Here is a 23,798-nt window from a genome sequence, read left to right on the forward strand (position 1 = left end):
AGAATTTGAAGGTAATTTTATATCAGTGGTGTATTTACCCAGCCAGCTAGCTTGACAAAATATAAGGTATTTTTTGTCCAAGATACGAGTGAGTCCCATATGGGCTATACAAGTGGGGAAATACATTTAGGTGCGCCTATATAAATCTGCAATAGTCGTAAAACCCATATTACTAACAAAACACTAATTTAACATATAGCCTAATATTATACAATCCTGGATATTTAAAGACAAAGTCCATAATATTTTTTTAAAATAACAGTTTATTTATGTATTAACTAAACGTAATACATTTATATACATGTATATAAAGGATTTTTTTCATATAAATTTTACAAAGAAACTGATATTTCACTGGTTCACTTAATTCTGAAAGATGACCCTAATTATGTGTACGTTTATGGCATGATGTTAGAAAAGGCATGTGTAAGGTCAATTGATAACCAATGCCATACTCGTGGAATGCAAACTCAAAAAACAAAAAGGCGGCTATAGAAATCAACGAATCAACGAATCATTTGACGTTATACCACTAGTTTGAAGGCTATAATTATGTTGATTTTTACACGTGTTCATTCTGGTTGATTTATACATCCCAGGTGAAACAGTTGTTAATTATTGCAAGGACCAGGGGAAACCTCAACCTAACCACAAACCTTCTACGGTAAAGCTGCACACAAAATATAATCCGGTTTTCGAATTCACTACGGCGTGAACTTCAAGATCAGCCAACTTTATATTTTGGACACGGAAACAAAGTACAAGCAATAGTACCAGAATGCAGTGATTTTTTGTGTGTTTTGAGCAAGTTTGTGTATCTAATTTTTTTTCTATCAGACCTAAGCACCACTGAAAGTAAGACGACGTGTACAAGTTTTGTTAATTTGCTTGTATTTTATATAGCTTAAAATGGATAACTACTTCCCTACCATATAACAAGTACCAGAATGTTGTTTGTGGTTTATGGTGGATTCGAGTTCAACATCGCTATGAAAAGTATTGTAACTAAAAGGGTCAATGTTGTAAAAAAGACAAAATTAAACGTTTCATCCATCATAACAATATCTCCATATGAATACTCAAAATAAACTTTCCCCTCTTTATCATGATCAGTATTTGCCTCGGTATTGTCCGCCCATGCACCGCCTTCTTTTCCTGCTTGTTCTGATAGACCAACTTAAGCTGGATTATCAACTTGTACTACAACTGACTGCGCAATTGTTTCGTCTCCAATTTTGGGCCTTCGTCTGATCTCTTCGTCTGAAAAGATAACACGAAGGTATACATCTATAGTTTATCAGAGTGTTTAACGTCCGGAGATGAAGCTATGTATAATTATTTAATGATGTTAAAGTTACCATGTCCAACCTTTGTCGGTATTATTAAAGAGATACTTTGCTTATCTTTGAGTAAAGTACTGTTATCGTAGAAATTATTGAAATCTATGAAATTCTTTTAAGTATATCTAATTTGAATAAAAGAAAGTGTAAATTATGTATGGGAGCTACATTCCCTATCATGGGTCAAGTAAAGATGGTTCTTTCTGCCAGTTTTTGTGACATTATTTATTCATATTGTTTCAACTTCTAGTGTATTGAGCTTGAGCTTAAAACATAACATATATTGTATTTACTTTGTTTAAAGTCAAAACACGTTTATTTTATATTCCAAAATAGACTGTGAAGCAGTTATTAATATTTCCGAATTTAAAATTTGGGCACAGAATATCTTTAAATATAAGATTATATTGACGCTATCAACACATGCCCCGTGTTCATTTAGAAGAAATCTGGAACAGGATCAAGTGATCCTAATTATATTCTTATTGTTATAATACTTAAAATTTGAGCACAGTATATCTTTAAATATAAGATTATATTGACGCTATCAACACATGCCCCGTGTTCACTAAGAAGAAATCTGGAACAGGATCAAGTGATCCTAATTATATTCTTATTGTTATAATACTTAAAATTTGAGCACAGTATATCTTTAAATATAAGATCATATTGACGCTATCCACACATTCCCCGTGTTCACTAAGAAGAAATCTGAAACAGGATCAAATGATCCTAATTATATTCTTATTGTTATAATATTTAAAAATTTGAGCACAGTATATCTTTAAATATAAGATTATATTGACGCTATCAACACATGCCCCGTGTTCACTAAGAAGAAATCTGAAACAGGATCAAATGATCCTAATTATATTCTTATTGTTATAATACTTAAAATATGAGCACAGTATATCTTTAAATATAAGATTATACTGACGCTATCAACACATGCCCCGTGGTCACTTAGAAGAAATCTGAAACAGGATCAAATGATCCTAATTATATTCTTATTGTTATAATACTTAAAATATGAGCACAGTATATCTTTAAATATAAGATTATATTGACGCTATCAACACATGCCCCGTGTTCACTAAGAAGAAATCTGAAACAAAATCAAATGATCCTAATTATATTCTTATTGTTATAATACTTAAAATATGAGCACAGTGTATCTTTAAATATAAGATCATATTGACGCTATCCACACATTCCCCGTGTTCACTAAGAAGAAATCTGAAACAGGATCAAATGATCCTAATTATATTCTTATTGTTATAATACTTAAAATATGAGCACAGTGTATCTTTAAATATAAGATTATATTGACGCTATCAACACATGCCCCGTGTTCACTAAGAAGAAATCTGAAACAGGATCAAATGATCCTAATTATATTCTTATTGTTATAATACTTAAAATATGAGCACAGTATATCTTTAAATATAAGATCATATTGACGCTATCAACACATGCCCCGTGTTCACTAAGAAGAAATCTGAAACTGGATCAAATGATCCTAATTATATTCTTATTGTTATAATAAACTAAACAATTGATGGTAATGTGCTGAAAATGAAAAAAACAAATAATGATTTTGCATAGAAACGACCCTATTCAAGTTTTAAATACACAAATGATAAAACAGAAAGAAAAATAATCGGATAAAAATAAGGATGAATTATTTTATGCTTTTCAGTGGATTACTGATTTATCCGTGAAAATTATATTTGATAATGTCACAGTGAAAAAAATCAAAATATAATTTCACACTTTTCAATGACGAAACTACTTTCTTAAGATTTTCCCCATGTGATACCTCAAATTTATTTTTGCTGACAATTCTGACAATGTCAGGCTGTTCAGAGAAAAGCAAAGCTGAAATTGATTAATAACTTTAATGTCAAAAGTTATTAAAAGAAGAAAACTTACTTCTATTCATTCAAATTACCAATCACCAAATACTGTTTTCATCTTACACACAAACAAACAAATATCCTCTATATATCTAGTAAAGTGACAGTAAATTTCCGAAACCACTCTGGAAACAATTATTTTACAACTATCTATTGCATCAACCTGGGATGCGCAGGCTAGTCTGGATCCATGCTGGTCGCAAACGCATTATGTTGATTTTATCGTGACGCGGCTCAAATGTTGATTTGTTTACGAAGGAAAAAGATTCTTTAAGATGTTTTGGAAATCGAAACAAAAGAAAAAAACGGGAATTTTTAAAAACACAACTACCACTTACCGATATCTTGTCACTTTTGCAAGAAGTTTTGCAGTTTTCTGGCATCGAGCCCCCATGATGTAATCTTTATTATGAAGCTCGTGAAATCTACAGGTGATTACTGTAACCACTGTTTCCACAGAGCAAATGATAAACGTTACAAGTAAATAGACACCTGAAATGAAATAATAATAATAATAATAATAATAATAATAATAATAATAATAATAATAATAATAATAATAATAAATAACCTTTTCCTGCATTGTGAACCTCAACCAATTTCAGGTTTTGTTTGCTTTATTTGTTTGATTGGCGTTTACGTCACATCGACACATATGGCGAAATTCTAGATTTACTGGTGATGAAAAATTTCAGGCGCCCTCTGTGCATTATTTCAGGCGCGAACGGGCACCCGGGTAGAACCATCGGCGTCCCGTAAGCTAGCTGGATAGCTACCTCACACGAAAGAATCCAGCGGTGAGCAGACTCGAAGCCAACGACCTTACCCACTCGGCCACGGATGTTCCACCAATTTCCGGTATGAACAACATAGCTCATATTTGCTTCAGATATCAGTCATAAATACAAATTATCATTTTATTTAACCATCAGTACAGCATGAAATTATACTGTTCGTTTTATTATCATTAAAATTCTAATCCGGACACTTACAAACTTGCTTGCATGATTTCAGTCGGCCATATTCCCTAGCCATGAAAGATAACTCCCTGTTTTCCCTGTCTAAAATTCCACCAAATTATTCCCCTTTCAAATGAACTCAAAGAAGGGACCTTTTAAAAAGACTTTGTATTTATTTATTCGATTTTTTGTTCAGAAACAGACAATTTTTTCTTTACCTTTGTTTAATTTGCTTTCTATCTATATATGGTTCCTTTGGTAAACATATGAATTTTGATGGTAAACAAATGAATTTTCTGAACCGAAAGTAATCTAACAAACAGCGTTGCTGTCATCACATGTAAACAATACATTAAATCGGTAAGAATATTGAGATATTTGTTTGACTATCAGTTTCAAATGCAAAATACTAATATGGAAAACAACTTTGTGTAGTTTATGTGTATTGATTTAATGTGTTTGTCTGATATTTTAGTTGTAAAAGCCATGTACACTTAGTGTCGCTTCATAGCAACCGAGTTTAAAACGTGAGCGGTAACTGAACGAGATATGGCAAAGCGCATGCTCGCGCACTGACTTCCGCTCTATCGAAATACTGCATGTACGTATAGCGAAAGTTCGTAAGTGCCGGAATAGATATATTATGAAAAAAATCTCTGACAAATTCTATTTCCGCTTCCGTTTTATTTTAATGATGACGCTAATATGCGGAAAAACAAAAAAACGAAGACATTAACAAAAACAACAACAAATCTTACTGAGAATGCAAACGTTTGTCGATGTCGGCGGTATATTGTCAGAAACTATTGTCATAACAACTGACAATGACAATAAAATTGTCAGAGCAAAACCATTCTTCTCTCCACTCTCTACCGGCAGAATAAAAACAAATGGCGCCATCGTGGCAAGGACGATAACTGGGAGTAGCATGTTCAACAGATAGTATGAATACTTTCTCTTGAGCTGAATCGAGAATTTGACTGCCGGCATTGTGTAGCCAGATAAAACTCTGCAAAAATGAGACAAACAAATTGACGGGTTTAACGTGCAGTAAGTAATTCATTTCATATAAGTTATTGAATTTACATGATGACGGACAGTACGATTTACAAATTTTCGTTTATTATGATAGTACTAAAAACAAGATAAATCAATTAAATCATATGACGATTAATTATTCTTTAACAAAAATATATAATAAATGTGAAATACTGGGTTTAGCTTAACTTAAGGTCAGAAGACTATATATAGCTAAAAAGTGCATAAATATTTTGTACGAATATACAAATTTACATCGTCGAAACCCACGATACACAGTTCGTATATACTACATTCCATACGTTATTTACCGACACTGATATACGGTACATAGACGGTGTCACCCCGGTCCGGAATTAGACCCAGCCCGTTATAGTCTAGAAAGTAGTTCTTTTAAATTTTGAAGTGGTCCATTTCAAGTCAGCATTGGTAAGACTGTTACATTTTAAGTATATTTTCTGTAAATGTGTTCATGAATTCATGAAGTTTCATTTCTGGGTGCTTTAAAGGTTTTTTTTGTATCTTTGCAGGATTTCATTTCTTGGTGGAAGGTTTCAGGAAGAACTATGCGCCAGAATACACCCTAGTTGGTTTATTTGGTTTATTTTATAGTGCTTACACAAATTAAAAGCTGCAGAAAAAAATCCAAGGGCTAATGTATTATTTTTGTGCTAAATTTAGTTGGATAGCATTGTTGCTGAAAGTTATAGCCACCAAATGCCTGTATGGGATATGCTGTGTCCAGAATTTAGTATTAGATGTGATAGATTTACTATAGGATATATGGTACGAAAATTCAGAGGGCCGTCTTCAGCCTGGGCTGCCGAGGATGACACATTTATAAAATCATGACATTCACCCCCTTACTAGATGAACCGTAGGCCCCCTGCTTCCAAAACAGTGTCAGGTCAACATGCAGACCATGACCAAGCTCTATACTGTATGCTGACGTATTTCGAACTTCCATAAAGATATCAACTAATCTAACAATGGACAGTTCCAAAAATGAAAGCTTGACACATTTAGCGAAATATGGTAAAAACAACAACAAACCAAGAATGTCGTGGGTTAACTAACCTCTTGACTACTGTAGCAGACGATTCGGTAATTTCCCATTCACCGTGATCCTCGTATAGATCTGTGTTGACAATAGGAGTCAAAGATACAAGATCTATCTCATTTAAAGTAAACAACCAGGAAGCTACCTATTCATTGACAAAGAAACAAAATAGATTATATTACAATTCTAAACAAATATGTTGTCATATGTTTGAGTTGATTTAGTTATTATTTATTATAGAAATAATATAATAATTTAATCAAAATTATATTTAAAAAATAATTCACTTTCTCCCAATACCGCTGTTCTAATTATCCGACTCGGACGTTTTGTAAACATGATGGTCAAAATTGGATACCTGATGGCTTTTTTAATTGACACATATTCTGACAGTTCGATGGAAACCTTTTCTTAGCCTCGTAATCAAGAGTTTCCCAAACTCTAGCTTTAAAGGCCAATTATGCATTATAAATGATTATATATTTATTTGTCTCAATAGCTTATTTAATTTTGGTGTACTTTAATATAATATCCAAAAAGATACTGATTGGCCAATTATCTGAACCATCATTCAGCATGTCTCTTAAGCTATCATTTTAACATTATTAAATTCATGTTTGCCCTTTCTGAAGGAATATAGAAAAATGTTTCTGAGGCATACTGTGCCTTTAAGATATCTTTTGGTTTCTTTGGTTTTTTGTTTGTTCTTTTCTCTCCCTGAAGAATCATTCCGAGGAGACAACTGAAAGTATCATATTTATAATGACAAGAATACTTTACTTGATGTTTGCTAGCAATTGACTCCTGATGAACTGTATTGTTTTATAGGTGTCAAATTCATCAGATGAAACATATGTCAACTAACCGATTAACGATTACAAATGATTAAGACCCCAAAAATAAAATTTATTTCATATCTCTAACCTTTTTTTCATTAAGTGTCCTGTACAATTGCTGAAGAAAAAGTACTCATAGTACTCATTGGCGATATAGATGAAGCATCCCATAAGTCTTTTGCCTTTTTTCAATTTTGCACAATATGCAGACTGATTTAGTATTTTATTACGATTCACTTCTTTTATGACAAATTTATTTTGCCTTTAGCGCTACTAAAAAGCGTGTGAAAAGCGTCTAATATTCTTTGAATCCATTATTTAAAAGTAAGTAAACGCATGTTAGATCCTTCATAAGAAGAGAAGAAATATTATTATTCATTTAGAATATTGTGCCTTTAAAGGGGCTCCACTCAGGTTTTTTGACATGATGGGACTGAAAATATTTTTTTTCCAGATAAATGTACCATTTGATGAAGGTTTAGACCACTAATCTTTGTGCAAAATCTTTCGCGCACTTCGTTTTCTATTGAATAATTATTCAAATTGTAAAAAATATGACACAAAATGAAAAGCGTTTAAACACGTTTCACTCAAATCGGGCTAAGAAAAGCCTAAACATACTATTTTCAATATATATATTTCCTAAATTTCTTTGCATATATTTCTGTTTCAAGTGCGTAAGAAATTCAAATGTTATGTTTTTATCTCTTTAACAAGAAATGATAACTTGCGACATTGGTCACCCGTCGACCATTCATAGGACGAGCCTTTATCCGACATTGAATATCTTATGAATCATCAGTGTACTCAAAGGTTGTGAATGATACTAAAAATAACGAATGTGACTAAAAGAAGTGTTGGAGCACCACACTAAATACTGTGTTACGGTATATACCGGACAAGGTCCTTGCATAAATAAATGCTGATACATCACCTCATCACCCGCCGAAACGCACATTAAGACGTCTAGTTCATCTCATTTTACCGATTTATGTAAGAGCATAAATGAAAAAAGTAAGAATCAGCAAAGAGAGCGGCCTTTTTCTTCTTTGGGGGTAAAACTACTAAATAATTTAGGAAATTTTCTCAAAAAAGTCCGACATTAGAATTTTTATTTTTTCCACTACTCTAGTGGAGTATTCCGGTAATTTTGACATCGTAAATGTTTTTTCCCTGTTTAAATTCATAAAAAAAATGCGATATTGTGAAGTCCTTTAAATTACCCAAATTTTAAATTGAAATTTTTTCTGTAAACTTTGAAATGCATTGTAAATTGTTGGAAAACGATAAAAAAAATTAAAAAATTTTTGTTTTCTTTCTTTTAAATGATAATTTTAACGTTTTGGAAAAGGGAAATACTTGTTGTGGGTTTTTTGTGAATCTTTTTGTCTAGAAATTGAATTGTTCCCCGCTTTTATTTTAACCTTATTTCGTTTGAGATACAGTAAAAAATTTTGGAATTTCCGAAACCCTTTTTTGGGTTTTTTATTGAAATTAATTCGCCTGTCTTTGAAACCCTTTTAGCATATCTTTCCCCTAATTTTCGCCTTATTTAAATATAAAAAATAACCCTACAAAAATATATTTCCCGGCAATTTAACAACCAAGGATCTTAAATTTCGCTTTTTTATTAAAATTTTTTGGTTGACAACCCAAACAAAAAAAAAATAAAAACAAGGGCGGCCTTTTCTTTCTGGGGTAAAAATCAACCCTGGAAATTTACATTAAGTTCCCAAATAAAAAATTATGGTAAAATTAAAATTAACGTAAAACTAAACCATTTTTCTTCAGCCAAAAATTCAATCAAAACGGGAGTAAATTTTGATTGTTGAAATTTTTCAATATTGTTTTAAAGGAGGAACAAATCCAAACCTTCCCAAAATTTAGAAGGTTTTTTAAAAAGCGGAAGCTTTAATTCTTTTAAAATTCATGTTCAGAAAAAATTTAAAAAATTTTAAATAGGTAAAATTTTAAAAATAAAAATTTAATGTTTGCTAGTTTTTACTTAATTCTGTATTTTTCAGGGTACACAATATTGGTGTCGATAGTTTGCATGAAATAATTGTCGCCACGTGTCGCGTTTGATTGCAAATTTAAGATAATGAATGTGTTCTTAATTTGTGACAAATGCTTTTTATTGTAAAAAATCTAGAAATATTGACATTGCTAAAGGGCCATTAGTTCCACCCAAAATGCTTTTTATCTTTAATTTCTCAAAGTTTTTTTTAATTCGTTTTGATGTACTTTTACAGTATTTAAAATGTTACTGTTTGGCCAATTACCTGAACCATTTTTTCGTCTGTTGCTTTTTTGGTATATCAGTCAAAATACTGCGTTGTTTACTTTTTGCTACTTTGATAATTTTCATATTTATTGCTACTTTCTTCAGCTTAAAAAGCATCTAATATTCTCTAAGACCATTATTTAAGAATATTATAAAATTCATGTTGCCTTTCTCAAATGAAAAGAAAAATTTTCTTTAGGAAAACATGCCTTTAAAGTGCACTACGCAGAAAGGAAGTTTTTAATAAAAACATGCGGTCTTTATTTTATAATAAAGGGAAAATTCTGGGAAGAAACATATTTTCCCTTTTGCCTGTTTAATGTTACATATACCTATTACTAAAAACAACGGAAAGTCCATATTTCTATAAATTTAAAGGTTTAAACTCAAATCTCGCTAAAAAGGGGGGATTTAAAACCCCTCTTTCCAAACTTGCAAGAAATTTTATCCGGTTTAAAATTTAAAACCAAATTGTTACGCTTTTGCGTACAAAATTTTTAAAAAAATTTCTTACAAAGCAAAGAAGCGCCCAATCAATAATGGATCTTTGGAGTTTCAAAATATTTTGACCGACTTAACAATTTTTAATTAAAAATAATCGTTATTAAAAGAAAACGACAAAACCTTTTGTAATCCTTCAGGGAAAATTTTGAACTAAGTTTTAATTTAAAATTTTAAAGAAATTTGAAGTTTTTTAATTAATACTTGGGGGAACATAGACAAAAAAATAAGTGTAAGAAAAAATATAGAAAATTTAAAAATAAAAAATTAGGATTATTTCCAAAATTTTAAAATAATAAATTTTAAACCTTTTAAAGATTTTTATTTTTAATTTTTTACAAAAAAAAATAACCCTTATTGTTCCCACACAATTAAAATTGGAAAAAATGGGTTGAGTCAGTAACAAAATTTTTATAACCTATTTCATAAATATTACATTTTTTCGTTTGGTTTTTTGACCTTCACCAAAAGAGATTTTTGGGGGGATTTTTCCCCTTTTTGGGATTAAAGGGTAAGGCTTAGACGTAATCGAAAATAAATTTCTAATTACTCTAATTTATGTAAATTCGGTAATATCTTTAAAAATAATGCTTTTTGGAACGTATAATATTGTTAAATCTTTATTTGAGCATCGTATTAATGATATAAAACCATAAAAAAATTGAGTTACAGGATCTTTACAATAACAATATATTTGTTTCGTTTTATACATGTATATATTTTTCTTAGTCAGAATTTACTTATTTTGTACATAGGTATTGTCTTTAAAGAGGTTCGGCCATATTTAACATAGATGAAGTCATTCTGGATAGTCTTTTTTACACCCGATAGTTTTTCAGACCGACTTAACAAAATTATTTATAGATTGAAAAAATAACGTTCCCCAGTTCAGTAAAGAAAATCGACTTGCATACATATTCAGTATCATTCAGTGAATTACTGAATCCAAAATTTATATGTCACCTTTGAGAAGATAATAAAATTTAAGGACGTGAATGGTGACATGTCCGAGGTTCGTAATCTCAATACCTGAAAGGGCGGACCCTCATTAAGCCCAGAATACATACATACAGGCAGTAAAGAAAGAAGAATATCAATCAAAATCTTACCAAAGATTATAACAAATTGAAGGCATCCCATTTTCCAGAATTAATATTTTTTATATCTATCTAATTTGATAACAGTCCTATTTCCTAAGACGGGATTTAAACTGTTCAATTATTTGATTTCAATTTTTAAAAGAGAAAAGGTTAATCACTTATTTGTTTTCTCATAAGCTACTTATTCCATTTAAATCAGGATCAAAATGGTGGACCGTGACGTAATCATCACGTGGTCTTGTTATGTACCTAATTAACATAATATACTTATCTGATTGTTACATATTAGTATTGGATATTTCTTGACCTTCTTTGACCTAGTTAAAGAGGATTTAAAGCGGATTTAATTCTACATTTATGGTAAAGATGAATGGGGAAAGGGTATTTGGTATTTCTAACAGTCTGAAATATTTTTACAAATTCGGTACAAGCTCGGTTTCTCGTTTGTCGTTTTGACGGTACATTGACATCTTCAGCAACTAAAACTAAAACATTAGTAAAATTGACAGCAACAGCAATAGATAAATAAATAAATAAATAAATAAATAAATAAATAAATAATTAATAAATAAATAAATAAATTAATTAATTAATTAATAAACAAATAAAGAAACAAATAAAGAAAATTATATAATAAATAAATAAATTAAATAAATAAATAAATAAATAAACAGATAAAGAAATAAATAAAGAAAATAATAATAATAAATAAATGAATATCAATCAATCAATCAATCAATCAATCAATCAATCAATCAATCAATCAATCAATCAACAAATCAATCAACAAATCAATTAATTAATCAATCAATCAAACGCAATAAAAAGAAAAGAATGACATAATAAAAAAAAAATAAAAAAAAGATAAATAAATAAATAAAATGAGTTAAAAAATAAAATAAAAAATAAAATAAATTAACAACATGAACATTAAACAACAACAGAAAACAGTAACAAAGACAAACACATTTTTAAATTAATTATCTTTCATTGTTTTGTAGGACACGGTTTGTTCGTTATGTAAAATAATTAAAACCACAACTTGTCCACAAGTAAGCCTTAAATCCATCTCACACTGAAAGTTGAATAGAAGGGACAAAATATGTAACAATATGTACTATTTGATTATGTTTCAAATGTTTCACTTAATAACAGGGATTAATTACTTTCACACGTATAACCTTCCCCACTTTTTGATTTGTAATGCTTAATGGACGCACATTTGCATGTGGTCGAAAACCGGGCGTTTTGTTTTTCCAATAAACACCTTTAACTGTTGTGCCTTTCTTTAAACATTGTCACTTTATGTGATATAATGGTAATGTAATATAATAATAATTATTGTGTTATGATCAATAAGCCATTAAGTGTGAGTAAAATCAATTTTGTTTATGAATTACATAATAAGTGAACTCTTTGACAAAATATTGTTACAAATGAGTAAACATTACAAATGTATGGGAAATTACCTAAAAGCCTAAGCTTTCAATCTTCAAAGACGTCACGGTCCCACATTTTGGTCAAACATTGCAGTTCGTTAAATAAGACCAAGAAGTCAGAACATTTGAAACATGAGTTTACTGAGTGATATAAATCTGTTTATGTAATGATAAATACTGCAGAAAGTGAATAAGCCGATCATGGTTTTAAATCAAAAGGGGAGCATTCAATAAATGACCTATAACAATAAATAATTATTGCGCATGTCCTGTATCATTAGTATAAATTACTTTTCCCTCAAATCAGTTTTAACAGAGCATTCCACTTGCATACTTTTTAGCAAATTTCGAGCAAAAATTTAATTTTTAAAATTTGATCAGGGAAATCTATATTGTTTTTTTTATCTTAAAGTTTTGTTTGATGAGCATTTGTCTAAATGTTTATTGTAGGAAATATTTTAAATATATTTTGATTTATAAAATTTGAATATTCTTAACAACATAAGGATTAAAATTTCAAGATGAATCTCTTGTTAACTACGTGTATTTTAGGTTAGTTGTTTTATCTATATACAATAAAAGACAAACGTACAAAATTATCATTTGCAAAAGGAGCTTCACAGAAATCCAAAAGAGTAAAAACATAGATATTTTCTATAAAAGAATTTCTTGAAACGAAAAGACATGCAAAAGATGATACAAATGATAGTGTTAAAATTAATTTAAAAACTCTCCTTTGTGATATTCTTTACTCGATCTGAGTTGTAAGTGTATAAACGCTTTTCATTTTTATGTCATTTTTTAAAATGTTAGTAAGTATCCTGAAAAAAAATTGAAAGCGAAAAGTTTTGCGCACGAGTTCATTCATCAAAATATTTCCAGTAATATTCCAGTTTAGTTATCTTAAAAAATCCTCAATAGAGTTTCTTTACAATCTTAGTCATTTTCAGACCAAATTCATGATTAAATCTTTTTTTTATTTTTAATTTAACAATGACATTGATAAGAACGATAACACAAAAAGTGATACTCGTCTTCAGAAACATGGAAATTACAATAACTACAATCATCTTTCTATTGAGATTGTTTACATGAACGACTTCAGACTTGGGTACCATTTGATGTAGGTCTGACCTTCTAAATTGTGCGCAAAATTTAATTTCATTTTCCTTGAACAATTATTTTCATTGTCCTAAATGAAAAAAAAGGATCAGCGCTGCAACGTTTTTCACTCATTCTGGACTAAAGATCGTTCAAAAAATCGAATTTAAATGAAACTCTTGGTATTTTCATACAATTTTTACAATTTTAGGTGTATTACTTGATCTATGCAAGAATTTTGATTTTATTTTTTAGGCTTTTTGACCTTAAACACCATTTAATACGTCTTTACACTTATTCAAATGTATTGATTTTTTCTTGCACAAGGAAAGTGTTGATTTTTAAATGAATAGTTCAGTACTTATTAAACTACATAATTAATTTTACTAAAAGTATACATTTTGCTTTTAACTGTTGCTTTTTTATTTCATCAAATACAAGTATAAACCGAAATAAGTTTGATTTTGCTCCTTTAAGTTCTAATTACCCATCATAAAAACAATGAAAAATATTATACTTAGAATGTCAAATAAATTGTTACATTGAAGAGCAACTATAAATCTTTGAAAAAATGTTCAAATTAAACAAAACAAAATTTTAATAGCTGTTAAATATAAATCAAATTATTTTAACAAACTACACACTACTTACATATCTTTGAAACTAACAAAACCTCTATATCTACCATTAAAAATATTATTTAAAAACAAAGAAGAAGAAACACCCCTTGTCTTATTGTCATTGAAAAAGTCCCATTTTAGTTTTTTTTTTAAATACCGAATCGCCACTTTGATTTCACGAATCAGCTACATTTTACAAAAAAGAAGATTTTTTTTCCAAAATGTAACAAATAGTAGATCAAAAATATTTTTACGAGTAAGGTCTAATAAACGTATTTCAGTGAACAGAAAGACTTTATGTCATAAAAAGAATGTAGTGTATATTTAATACAAGGTATTTTCAGGAATAATATCTTTAATATCTTTTTTAATGAAGATTTCGTCATTTCAGCGGGTCTTATCAGCATCCCCAAGGGAATGGTGTCAGCCTATACTGTGAATGATACAACCACACTACATAATGATAAACTATCTAACTACGACAAGAGGCAAAGGCCACAGTCGCAGACAAACCTCATGTTGGAATTTGGACTAATGCACATAACAGAGCTGGTAGGGTAGATATTTATATAACGGCAATATGATTCAATTATGATTAACTATTCACATGCTGGGATAAACAAAATCTACTAATATTTGTTTCTCATGCTTTTCTTCTCAAAATGAAACAGAAATAAAGGGTGACTGCCTAACAGATTTGGTACCGGACACGACGCTGAGCTTATTTTCCTGCAAACTTGTTATGGTTATTCGCTATTCATAACAAACCTAGACTAAAAGTTCAATTCATTAATTTACAATAATATTTGTGTGTTTTCACCTATTTCATGAAGGAAATAATTTGTAAAATTTTTAAAAACATATTAAAATGAAATCCCACTAAGTTTTGCACACTGCAATATGATAATAAAATGTTAATGAGCGGTTTTTTAGAAGAAAAACCCTATCCTTGTACATGTAAGCTGCAATTAATACCGAATCTTACACTTTTATAAAGTGTTTTTGTTATAAAAAAGCGATCCTTATTAGTTGAAAATAATACTGAAACTTGCATTTTTAGAATTGTTTTATGAAAAGACTGAAACATACTTCATATGAATAAGTGTTGCACATCAAACAATAATCATAAATAACATACTAGTACGTTGTAATTTATATGAAAAAGTCTTTAAATCAATATATTATGAATGTAATATTCTATTTTTATTTGAAGTTTGGAATTGAAATCATAATATTAAATCATCACTTGATGAGATAAAACATTAAAGGTAAATTTACATCGAAAAAGTTTGGAAATTAATGCATTTGAGACATCGTATATCGGAAATAAGATACAAAATCTTACGAATTTAAATCTCTGACCCTGCCGTCGCGATGATTCGGGAATATAAAATAATTTACAGTAGGTACGTTGCTGTTTGTTGTTTTTTGTTTCATTTTACGCCTTTTCCCAACAGTATTTCAGTCATATAGGCGGGTACTAGGTACGTTGCAAGTGATATGAAAATCAGAATTTTTCTTAAAAAAAAATCGTGAAATTATAGTTATTTCACTTATTTGTGCCTAGTTTTAGCTGGTAAATTACAAATAGATGGGTTATGAATGTTTGTTATTCTGCATTAAAAAATGTGTTATGATTAAATACATATTATTTCTCGTTTTTTTTTCACAGGATATTGTGACACAACGTTTACACAGTATGGGATTTCTTATAGTAGTAAGTAATGTCTTCTATATCCAAACTAATAGTTATAAAACCTAAAAGATACCTTTAATGTGATTTACCTCTGCAAATAAAAGTTTGCCTGTTTAAAAAGAAGCATGCAACAGGTATTTTTGCAGTTTAATTCGAAAATATTTGGATATATTTTGCATAAAAGGCACAATGAAAGGTTATTATTTACAATTATTAAAAAAAGAATCTACTATATATATATATTAATTTTAGTATCATAATGAAAGTTTATTTTACACTTCATTTTTTAAAAATGTTTTTGAAAGATTATATGCCTGAAAAATGGACTTTTTCTTGGCACATTGGGATACTTTTTCTACAACAGGAACAATTTATGTCATGTTTTCAAACTAAATTTACAATAAATGGTATATATTTTAAAAAAAGGGTCAAAATAAAAGTTTCTTGTAAAATTCAATAAGCAAATTTTCGGTTAATGTTTTGGTAGGTATATGGAAACATTTCCTCTACATTTTTCCAAAACGGGCATAAAGTATGTTAATAAAATTATTTTAAGTCCCAGATTTTCATAAAAAATGTTTATGTCGTTTGACTCGAATAAACAGTATATAAAGCTGCATGCCTCAAACCACACTATTTGAAGAAAATCAATCTTTAGTAAAATTTGTGCCATTTGCGCCAAAATATCTCCGTTGTGTAATTAAGTAATACCGGCAGCACAAGGTTAACTCGGTCATTTATAGTGCAAGGTGATATTGTAGCTATTCACTGTCACTGTTTCTATTTTATCGGATCATGAAATAGTAAAATGCTATTCAGAAAACAATGCGGTAATATGTTTATTCAGTGTAAAAGAAACATCCACATAGCGCACAGTAACGTAAATGATATTTTCCATTTTTCCTATGTACCGATTTCTTCACTTCGATGTTAACTTTTCGTATAAGTTAAGTCGTATTTTGAATCGGAGCATGCGCATAACAATTTTGTAGACTGCTCCTTATTCTTAACGCTTTCGATGAAATTCAATTACTACAATCAGATACGCAAAAATGGATGCCGCCAGCAATCAGTCTGAACACTGAAGAGGTCTGATGACCTCTCCAATTACATTAAAGTAAAGAAAATGAAATCTCTTCAGGTCGCCCAAGACGACAAAATTGAAAATGTTGCACGCTCGGCTTGATTGAGCCTGTTTATGGACAGTACTGAAAAGTGCAATTTACCGTCCAACCACACCCCCCCCCCCCAATATCACCGGCAAGTCAACTAATGGTGTATATATGTTGAATTTAAGTTAACAGTTTATCCGATCTATGTACCTGACATCCTTATTTTGAATGACATCTTTAAGTGTCATCACAAATATTGTTAAAGGGTAAATCAAACTTTACCTGTATATGTTTTTATATAAAAGCTATAACAATTCTTATTCTTGCATAAACCTGCGCACGCAGGTAAGCAATAACGACAAAGTAAACATACATTAACGGACATGTTTGCATGTCCACGCACCGTTGCTATCGACAGAGCGCAATGTTACAGGAGCTTAATGCAAAGATGGCCCAGCAGTTTTATTATCAGAACATTACTGTCAATTGAAAATGCAATAGCACGGGGATGGCATGGCAATATTGTTTCTTCGTACCAAATATAGATAACGAAACACAGAAGAACCGATTTAAACGGATAATTTTATGCTTTTTCGTAAAATGGCTTCTGGTTTGTTTAATCGCGTTCCCTTCAGAATTCCAAAAAATGGACATTGATTCAAAGTCTGACCAGATTGCGTGCTGCACTTTTTGATTTTTGCTGTTGATTTATATAAAAAATTATATAAACTTTTACTTTCAGGATTGGCATGATGAGCAACTGCAATGGAATGCTTCGGACTACGGAAATATGACTGACTCTATGTTTATGTTGTCACAGATATGGATTCCACCACTTGTATTGAGTAATGCGTAAGCATTATTTAGTCAGTCTGTTGTCGTTATATGAATTTAGTTAGTCTTAATTTGCGCCAATAACTAACCAATTTATTTTAGACATTTATATTTAACTGTCATGATACAGTTTTCTTTGATCAAACGTTGTGTGTATATATATATAGATACGTCAGATACAATATATTTAAACAAACTGGATAAAGGGTGATCCATCGGAAGCATCAATCACAACAAATTACATGAACATTGCAGACTTGGTTGGATTCAGTCTGTACTTACTCCTGTCACAAACATTTTTATAAGCATTTTGCACATTCATAAGTTGAAGGTATCTTTCATGATAAAAGTTTGTTATATATTATAATAATAGGTACTATTTGAATTTTTCAGAGCTGACGAATTTAAGATAATTGGGGACAATTCTGATTTTGCGAGTTCCCCTGTATATCTTACTTCATGGGGTCAAGTTATTTGGATGGCCCCAGCAACTTTTATTGCACAATGCACAATCAACATCAAGTATTATCCATTTGATTCACAAAGCTTCAGAAAGTGGTTGTTATACTTGTTACTATCAACTTTTTAATTATAACTAACAGACCGTTATTTCACTAAAATAATGAATTTTGCCACAAAATTTCTCAGTTTCAACAGATTTTATTTCTCAGAATATATATACAATCATGATACAATTCACAATATACACAAAGCATTTCAAATAGTCTTAAAAAAGGAAAACATTGAAAAGCAAAATTTCTTGATTTTAAATAAACAAATATTCAATATGTAAAATGATCACAGCTGTTTGTGAGTTGCCATTGGGCTCGAAGCCTTTGTTTCATATACAAACTACTTGCTAGAAGTTTCTGCATTAAAAATCAAAGCATGCTTTCACTGAGACACTAAAAATCTATTTTGTCTTTTGTTTTGTTATGCAATTAAAAAACATTTATATGATTTATTTTGTAATAGTCACCCATGATAACTAACCGAACCGTTTGATTTTTTTATTATGAAAGAAATTTTGCAATATCTTTCAGACCCCCCACTTAAAAAAAGCAACAACAAAACATTTGATTGAGACTGTTTAAATTATTAAAAGCATTGCTTTGTAATAAATGTAAATATGAAAAAAAGGATACTGTCACAAAAACAATTTTATACTTGGCAAAGCTCATGAAAGTGTTTTTCGTATCAAAGGTTTCTTCATGGATGTTTCTTGAACACATGATAGATCTGGGCTCCAGCACATCGACAGTTAACCTTGACATCTATAAGGAACACGGTGAATGGGATATCATTGGAACGTCAGTGGTAAACAAAACAAGGCAATAAGCAGTTATTTTGTTAAGCTCAAACTGTTCAAAACTCTCTGTAAATTTAAACAGAGTTATATTTACTCAAACTTTCTGTTAGTTAAAACATGTATATGCTAGATTTAGGCAGATGCTTTCTGGAACTAATCGTAACCGATTTCGTTTGTGATTTCGTTTGAGGAAAAATGTTCGTAATCCCAGTAGAGCTGGAAACCAAGGCTAGGCCAAAACTTGTTTTTATTGTTGTTGTTGTTTTCTTTTATTCAGGTAGCATATTTCTAATTACTGCTCTCCATATAAGTGAGATATTAATTGAATTGACGACATGTCAATTATTCGATGTGACTTATTTTGTTTCGAAGAGGCTCAAATAAACTGAACTTGTCATTTTTTGACGTTTTTGGCGCTCTTTAGGATTTTTGTTCTATTGTATGGATGAGAAGTTCAAGACCTAATACATTAATAATGATTATATTTATCTATTCGTTTCAGATCATTGAGTGGATATAAGCTGCCAGCAGTAGAGTTCACTCTTGAACTGAAGAGAAAGTATTCATACTATCTTTTGAACATGCTCCTGCCAGTTATCATTCTTGCTACGATGGCACCATTTGTGTTTATATTGCCTGTTGAGAGCGGCGAAAAGATTGGCTTTGCTCTGACAATTTTATTGTCATTGTCAGTCGTTATGACAATTGTGTCTGACAATATTCCACCGACATCGACCCATATCTGTGTTCTAAGTATGATTCTATCCAAGTTTTGATAAAAAACTTATTTTTCCTAAGTGATTTCTAACAAAGTAATGAACAACATGTATTAGAAGGCAACTAAATTCAATAAAGACTTTAGTAACTCTTAAGACTTTAGAAATTCATTTGATTATATATTTGTCATCTCTTTATTCATTATTTTATGCTGGTCTACACATATAAGATATTAATGTAAATTAAACAATTATTTTAACATTGCCTGTTTGTATGTTGTTGATGTATCATTGGCTCTTTAGTGGTATTTCTTTAACATAAGTAAATCTTTGATTGGCGACTACATGTACCTTTCATTCTGACGTAAAATATGTAACAATTTTCAACGGTTTTCTGTACATTGACTACTACAGTATAAACTCTGAAAACCGGACCCTCTGAAAACCGGAATCCTCTGAAAACCGGACCATTTCAAAAGTCCCGTATTTTCTCTTTATATGTTCATTGAAAAAAATCCTCTGAATACCGGAACCTCTGAATTCCGAAAACCGGACGCTTTTCTGTGGCTTCTAATGCTAAACATGCATAAAAAATCCTCTGAAAACCGGACAGCAATTTTAAGTGTCAACTTTCTGTGTATTTTAAAGTATATTAAAACATAATCTCAACAGGTGACATGTTCAATTACAAGTTAATTATCACCTATTTTTATCTATGCAGGTGTGAAAACACTTGTTAGTGTGTGTTAACTAATTTCTTATTGGCAATTAAATTATAGTTCTTTCATTATAATTGTGCCTTTCCCTGTATAGGTATGATTTTTCTAAATGTTTTTAATTTGTTGTGCGTTTTTTCTTCTTTAAATATAAAGTAATCTTTTGTAAAATGATTCCTGTTTTGCTAAAAAATTTGATCATTTATTAGAGCTATATGCAAAAATAGTAATACTAAATTCCATTTAAAATAACATAAATTATTTCAAAAGCCAATTGAAAAGATATATTTCAGACAATGTGTTGTTTTAATTTCTGATTTTCTGAATTATATTCATGGATTTGCATAATAAAATTACTTAAGACATTTATTGCTAAAAGAAATTAAAATATGACTTAGACAAAAATGTTAAAATGTAAATACAAAATGTTTTAACAAAGTCATTGTTCAAACACATCATAATTATCAATAAATGTATAAAACCTCTGAAAACCGGAATCCTCTGAAAACCGGACTTTTGGTCAAGTCCGGAGAGGGTCCGGTTTTCAGAGTTTTTACTGTATTTGCAAGAAGCAGATGACGAAGTTCAATGTAATTAATAGTGTTTTAATTAAAAGCATATATTAATATGCCTAAACAAATCAACATCATTTCTTAAAACTCTTAGTGAGCATTAACACAAAATGTAGACATTGTTAGCTTAACATTTATTTCACCTAAACGAAACTCATGCTGTTTCTTGTTTGTTTTCAGGTGTCTATTTGTTATTAACATTTATTCTGTGTTCTGTACAAAACACTGGTTACGGTGCTTGTATGCAGGGTTCATAAGTTCCATAATAAGACTTACATCATGGGCACAACATTCAAGAAAACTGTCCAGCTTCTAGCTAAACTAACAAAATACAGTTTCGCATTCAATCTTAACCTACTGAATCTATGTCCTGTTTTGAACTGGAGCCTTCTATAATCACCATATTTACATGTAACTAAGATTCTGATAATCACCACTTTTAGTCAGTTAAAATGTATTTCTTTATCTATTTTTTTTCTTACAAATAATTGTTATTCTGTTATTTTCTTACTGTTTGTATCACCGTTAGTTAAACACAGATTTGTTCAAATGTCATTTGTCACTTTGCTTGTATTTAAAGTTCAAAAACGGTTTCAGGCGAAGAAGAAAAATTGGTGATTATCCTGGGCTAAACGACGAACATGATCCGAAAGTTATACAGGTTGTCAGCCAAGAGAAAATGGACTTATCCATTAGGAATAACACTGCGTGGACTGAAAATGAAGATAGAAGGGATGCCGATGACATTAGTGAACAACTTGAAAGTGAATTTACATATGAAGACATGGTGATTATGTCGGAGAAATTCAATTTTTTTTTTTATTGTATTGACTTTGCTCACAACATTTATTTGTATGATGATTTTGCATTCAAATGGAGGAGAATCAATAAACTAATTTTCTAATTAAATGAACGATATGATAGGAGAAAGTTTTTTTTAAATCCACATGCATAAGCTATGAAATTCGTACTGACCCTGTTTCCTCGAAGATTAAAGGATTAGGAGGATTAGGATCAAGATAAGGAACATATTCGAAAACTCATATATTCTCTATTGTTTATCCTCATTAATTAAATATTTAATATCAAACTGATTTAAAAAATGGACCCCTTTCAATTAGCACATTTATGAAATTCAAGAATAAATTTATTGTTAAATTTTTGCAAAGATATAGGCATTTGACAGTTAGATTTCCAAATAGTGATATTGATACCTTAAATTGATCTGATTTTTAATACGGGTGATTTCTGTTGTGTTTTGTTATTCGTTCGATTTTATCCCAAAAAATAGGTTGTTTCTTTTGCAAATCAAGCATTTTTGGTTGCATTTTGAATATGTGCCATTTAATTCTTGCAAAATACGAGCAATATTAGTTTTCACAAAACAATGTAAACAAAACCATGGTCATTTGATCCTGATCTTTTCTTAGCGATAACGTGGCCAGGCAATGAAATCATATCAATATTCAATATAGGAATTCAATACTAAAATGAACAGTTCTTACGGCATACAGCCTACAACTTACAATGCTGTATCATAAAAATCTTACTTCCTGTAATGTTCTTAAATCTTTACAATATTACTATTTATTCTTGTAATGCATATTTTTGTGTAGTACGTTCCCATCTGATCTATGTAAGAAGCTCCATTTTTATGTTTTTAGGCGTTTGAACATCAGTGGAATTCCTTTAATTAACAATTAACATTTGAAAATATGAAGAACTTCTGGAAACAAGTCATATAATGATAAAACTTTGACGATATTCACTATTGTAAATGTTTGTAGATGTAAAACATGTTAAATAAAAGTATGTAATAACTAAATATTGTGTGTGTTTTTAATATTTTGGTTACACTTGAAGGGTCTGATGTTTTAAATGACTTATCAACAAAATAGAAAAAAATACGGCTATTTAAAGCTCAATTTTCGATTCATTACGCCTCGCCTTTGATTCGCGTTATAAAGCCTTTATTGACGTCACTACGACTTTTGATTTGCGTTTTTCGCCTTTTGTTTCGCGTTATAAAGCGAATAAGGCGTTATTTCACCTTTGTTTCGCGTTATTAAGTGAATAATAGCATAAAATCGGCTATTTTCCCCTATTTTGCCCATGTTATAACGGGACCAAAACCATGTGTTAACATAATCACGCGCTCTTGTTATAGCCCGGTTTCACCTATGCGCAATACATACAGGGCCTAGTAAACAAACAAAAAAATTGACGATGTGGCCTGTTTGCCAAAGAGTCTTGCGCTCTTGTTATATTGAAATTATTGATTCAAGGGCCTCAATTGCATAACGACGAGCAGCATTCAAGTAATTATGCCGGAAATACGGCGTATAGACATCGCTGCTAATCTTGGTTGTCGCCCTTTCTAAGAAACGGACAGTTGTCAATGTAAACAAATACAGTATTAACTTACAAAACTAGAGAACACAAAATGAATATGAGAAAATGTTATTTTATTTATATTTATGTTGGTAAATGCTCTTTATATTTCTTTGAGAGAATAATGCTTAGTGCCTGATTTTTTTTATAAACTTGTTTGCTTGAAAAAAAAAACCGATTCTGAGGTCACTGATCTTTTTTCTACCGTCAATCTGAAATCATTCTAAGAATTTCTGAGTGTCATGTTTCGTCTTGGTT

The 23,798-nt window shown here is 30.2% G+C and overlaps 2 protein-coding genes across 2 annotated transcripts; one reads left to right on the top strand and one right to left on the bottom strand.

Annotated features, from left to right (window-relative positions):
• Positions 1–358: 358 nt before the first annotated feature.
• On the bottom strand, positions 359–9,440 carry LOC132717500 (neuronal acetylcholine receptor subunit alpha-9-like). The gene is made up of 5 exons (XM_060700985.1): positions 9,432–9,440; positions 6,331–6,458; positions 4,974–5,224; positions 3,595–3,748; positions 359–1,247 (listed from the first exon to the last, which is right to left on the bottom strand). Exons 1-5 carry the CDS (start codon positions 9,438–9,440, stop codon positions 1,178–1,180), a joined length of 612 nt encoding a protein of 203 aa, XP_060556968.1. The 3' UTR covers positions 359–1,177.
• A 5,171-nt stretch (positions 9,441–14,611) lies between these two features.
• On the top strand, positions 14,612–19,921 carry LOC132717501 (neuronal acetylcholine receptor subunit alpha-7-like). Its single transcript, XM_060700986.1, has 5 exons — positions 14,612–14,746; positions 17,745–17,854; positions 18,230–18,281; positions 19,040–19,146; positions 19,648–19,921. Exons 1-5 carry the CDS (start codon positions 14,612–14,614, stop codon positions 19,919–19,921), a joined length of 678 nt encoding a protein of 225 aa, XP_060556969.1.
• Positions 19,922–23,798: the final 3,877 nt, after the last annotated feature.

This window comes from Ruditapes philippinarum, unplaced genomic scaffold, assembly GCF_026571515.1.
Source record: "Ruditapes philippinarum isolate M1 unplaced genomic scaffold, ASM2657151v2 ctg844_1_1_1_1, whole genome shotgun sequence".
Classification (NCBI taxonomy): domain Eukaryota; kingdom Metazoa; phylum Mollusca; class Bivalvia; order Venerida; family Veneridae; genus Ruditapes; species Ruditapes philippinarum.

Excerpts from the sequence above, each read along its gene's own strand:
- LOC132717501 (XM_060700986.1), top strand. The coding sequence starts at position 14,612 with ATGGTGTCAGCCTATACTGTGAATGATACAACCACACTACATAATGAT. Across the intron at positions 14,747-17,744 it reads TAATGCACATAACAGAGCTG|GATTGGCATGATGAGCAACT; the intron begins GTAGGGTAGATA and ends TTTTACTTTCAG. Across the intron at positions 19,147-19,647 it reads GAATGGGATATCATTGGAAC|ATCATTGAGTGGATATAAGC; the intron begins GTCAGTGGTAAA and ends TATTCGTTTCAG.
- LOC132717500 (XM_060700985.1), bottom strand. Across the intron at positions 5,225-6,330 it reads TCTGCTACAGTAGTCAAGAG|AGTTTTATCTGGCTACACAA; the intron begins GTTAGTTAACCC and ends TCATTTTTGCAG. Across the intron at positions 1,248-3,594 it reads GCAAAAGTGACAAGATATCG|ACGAAGGCCCAAAATTGGAG; the intron begins GTAAGTGGTAGT and ends CGAAGAGATCAG.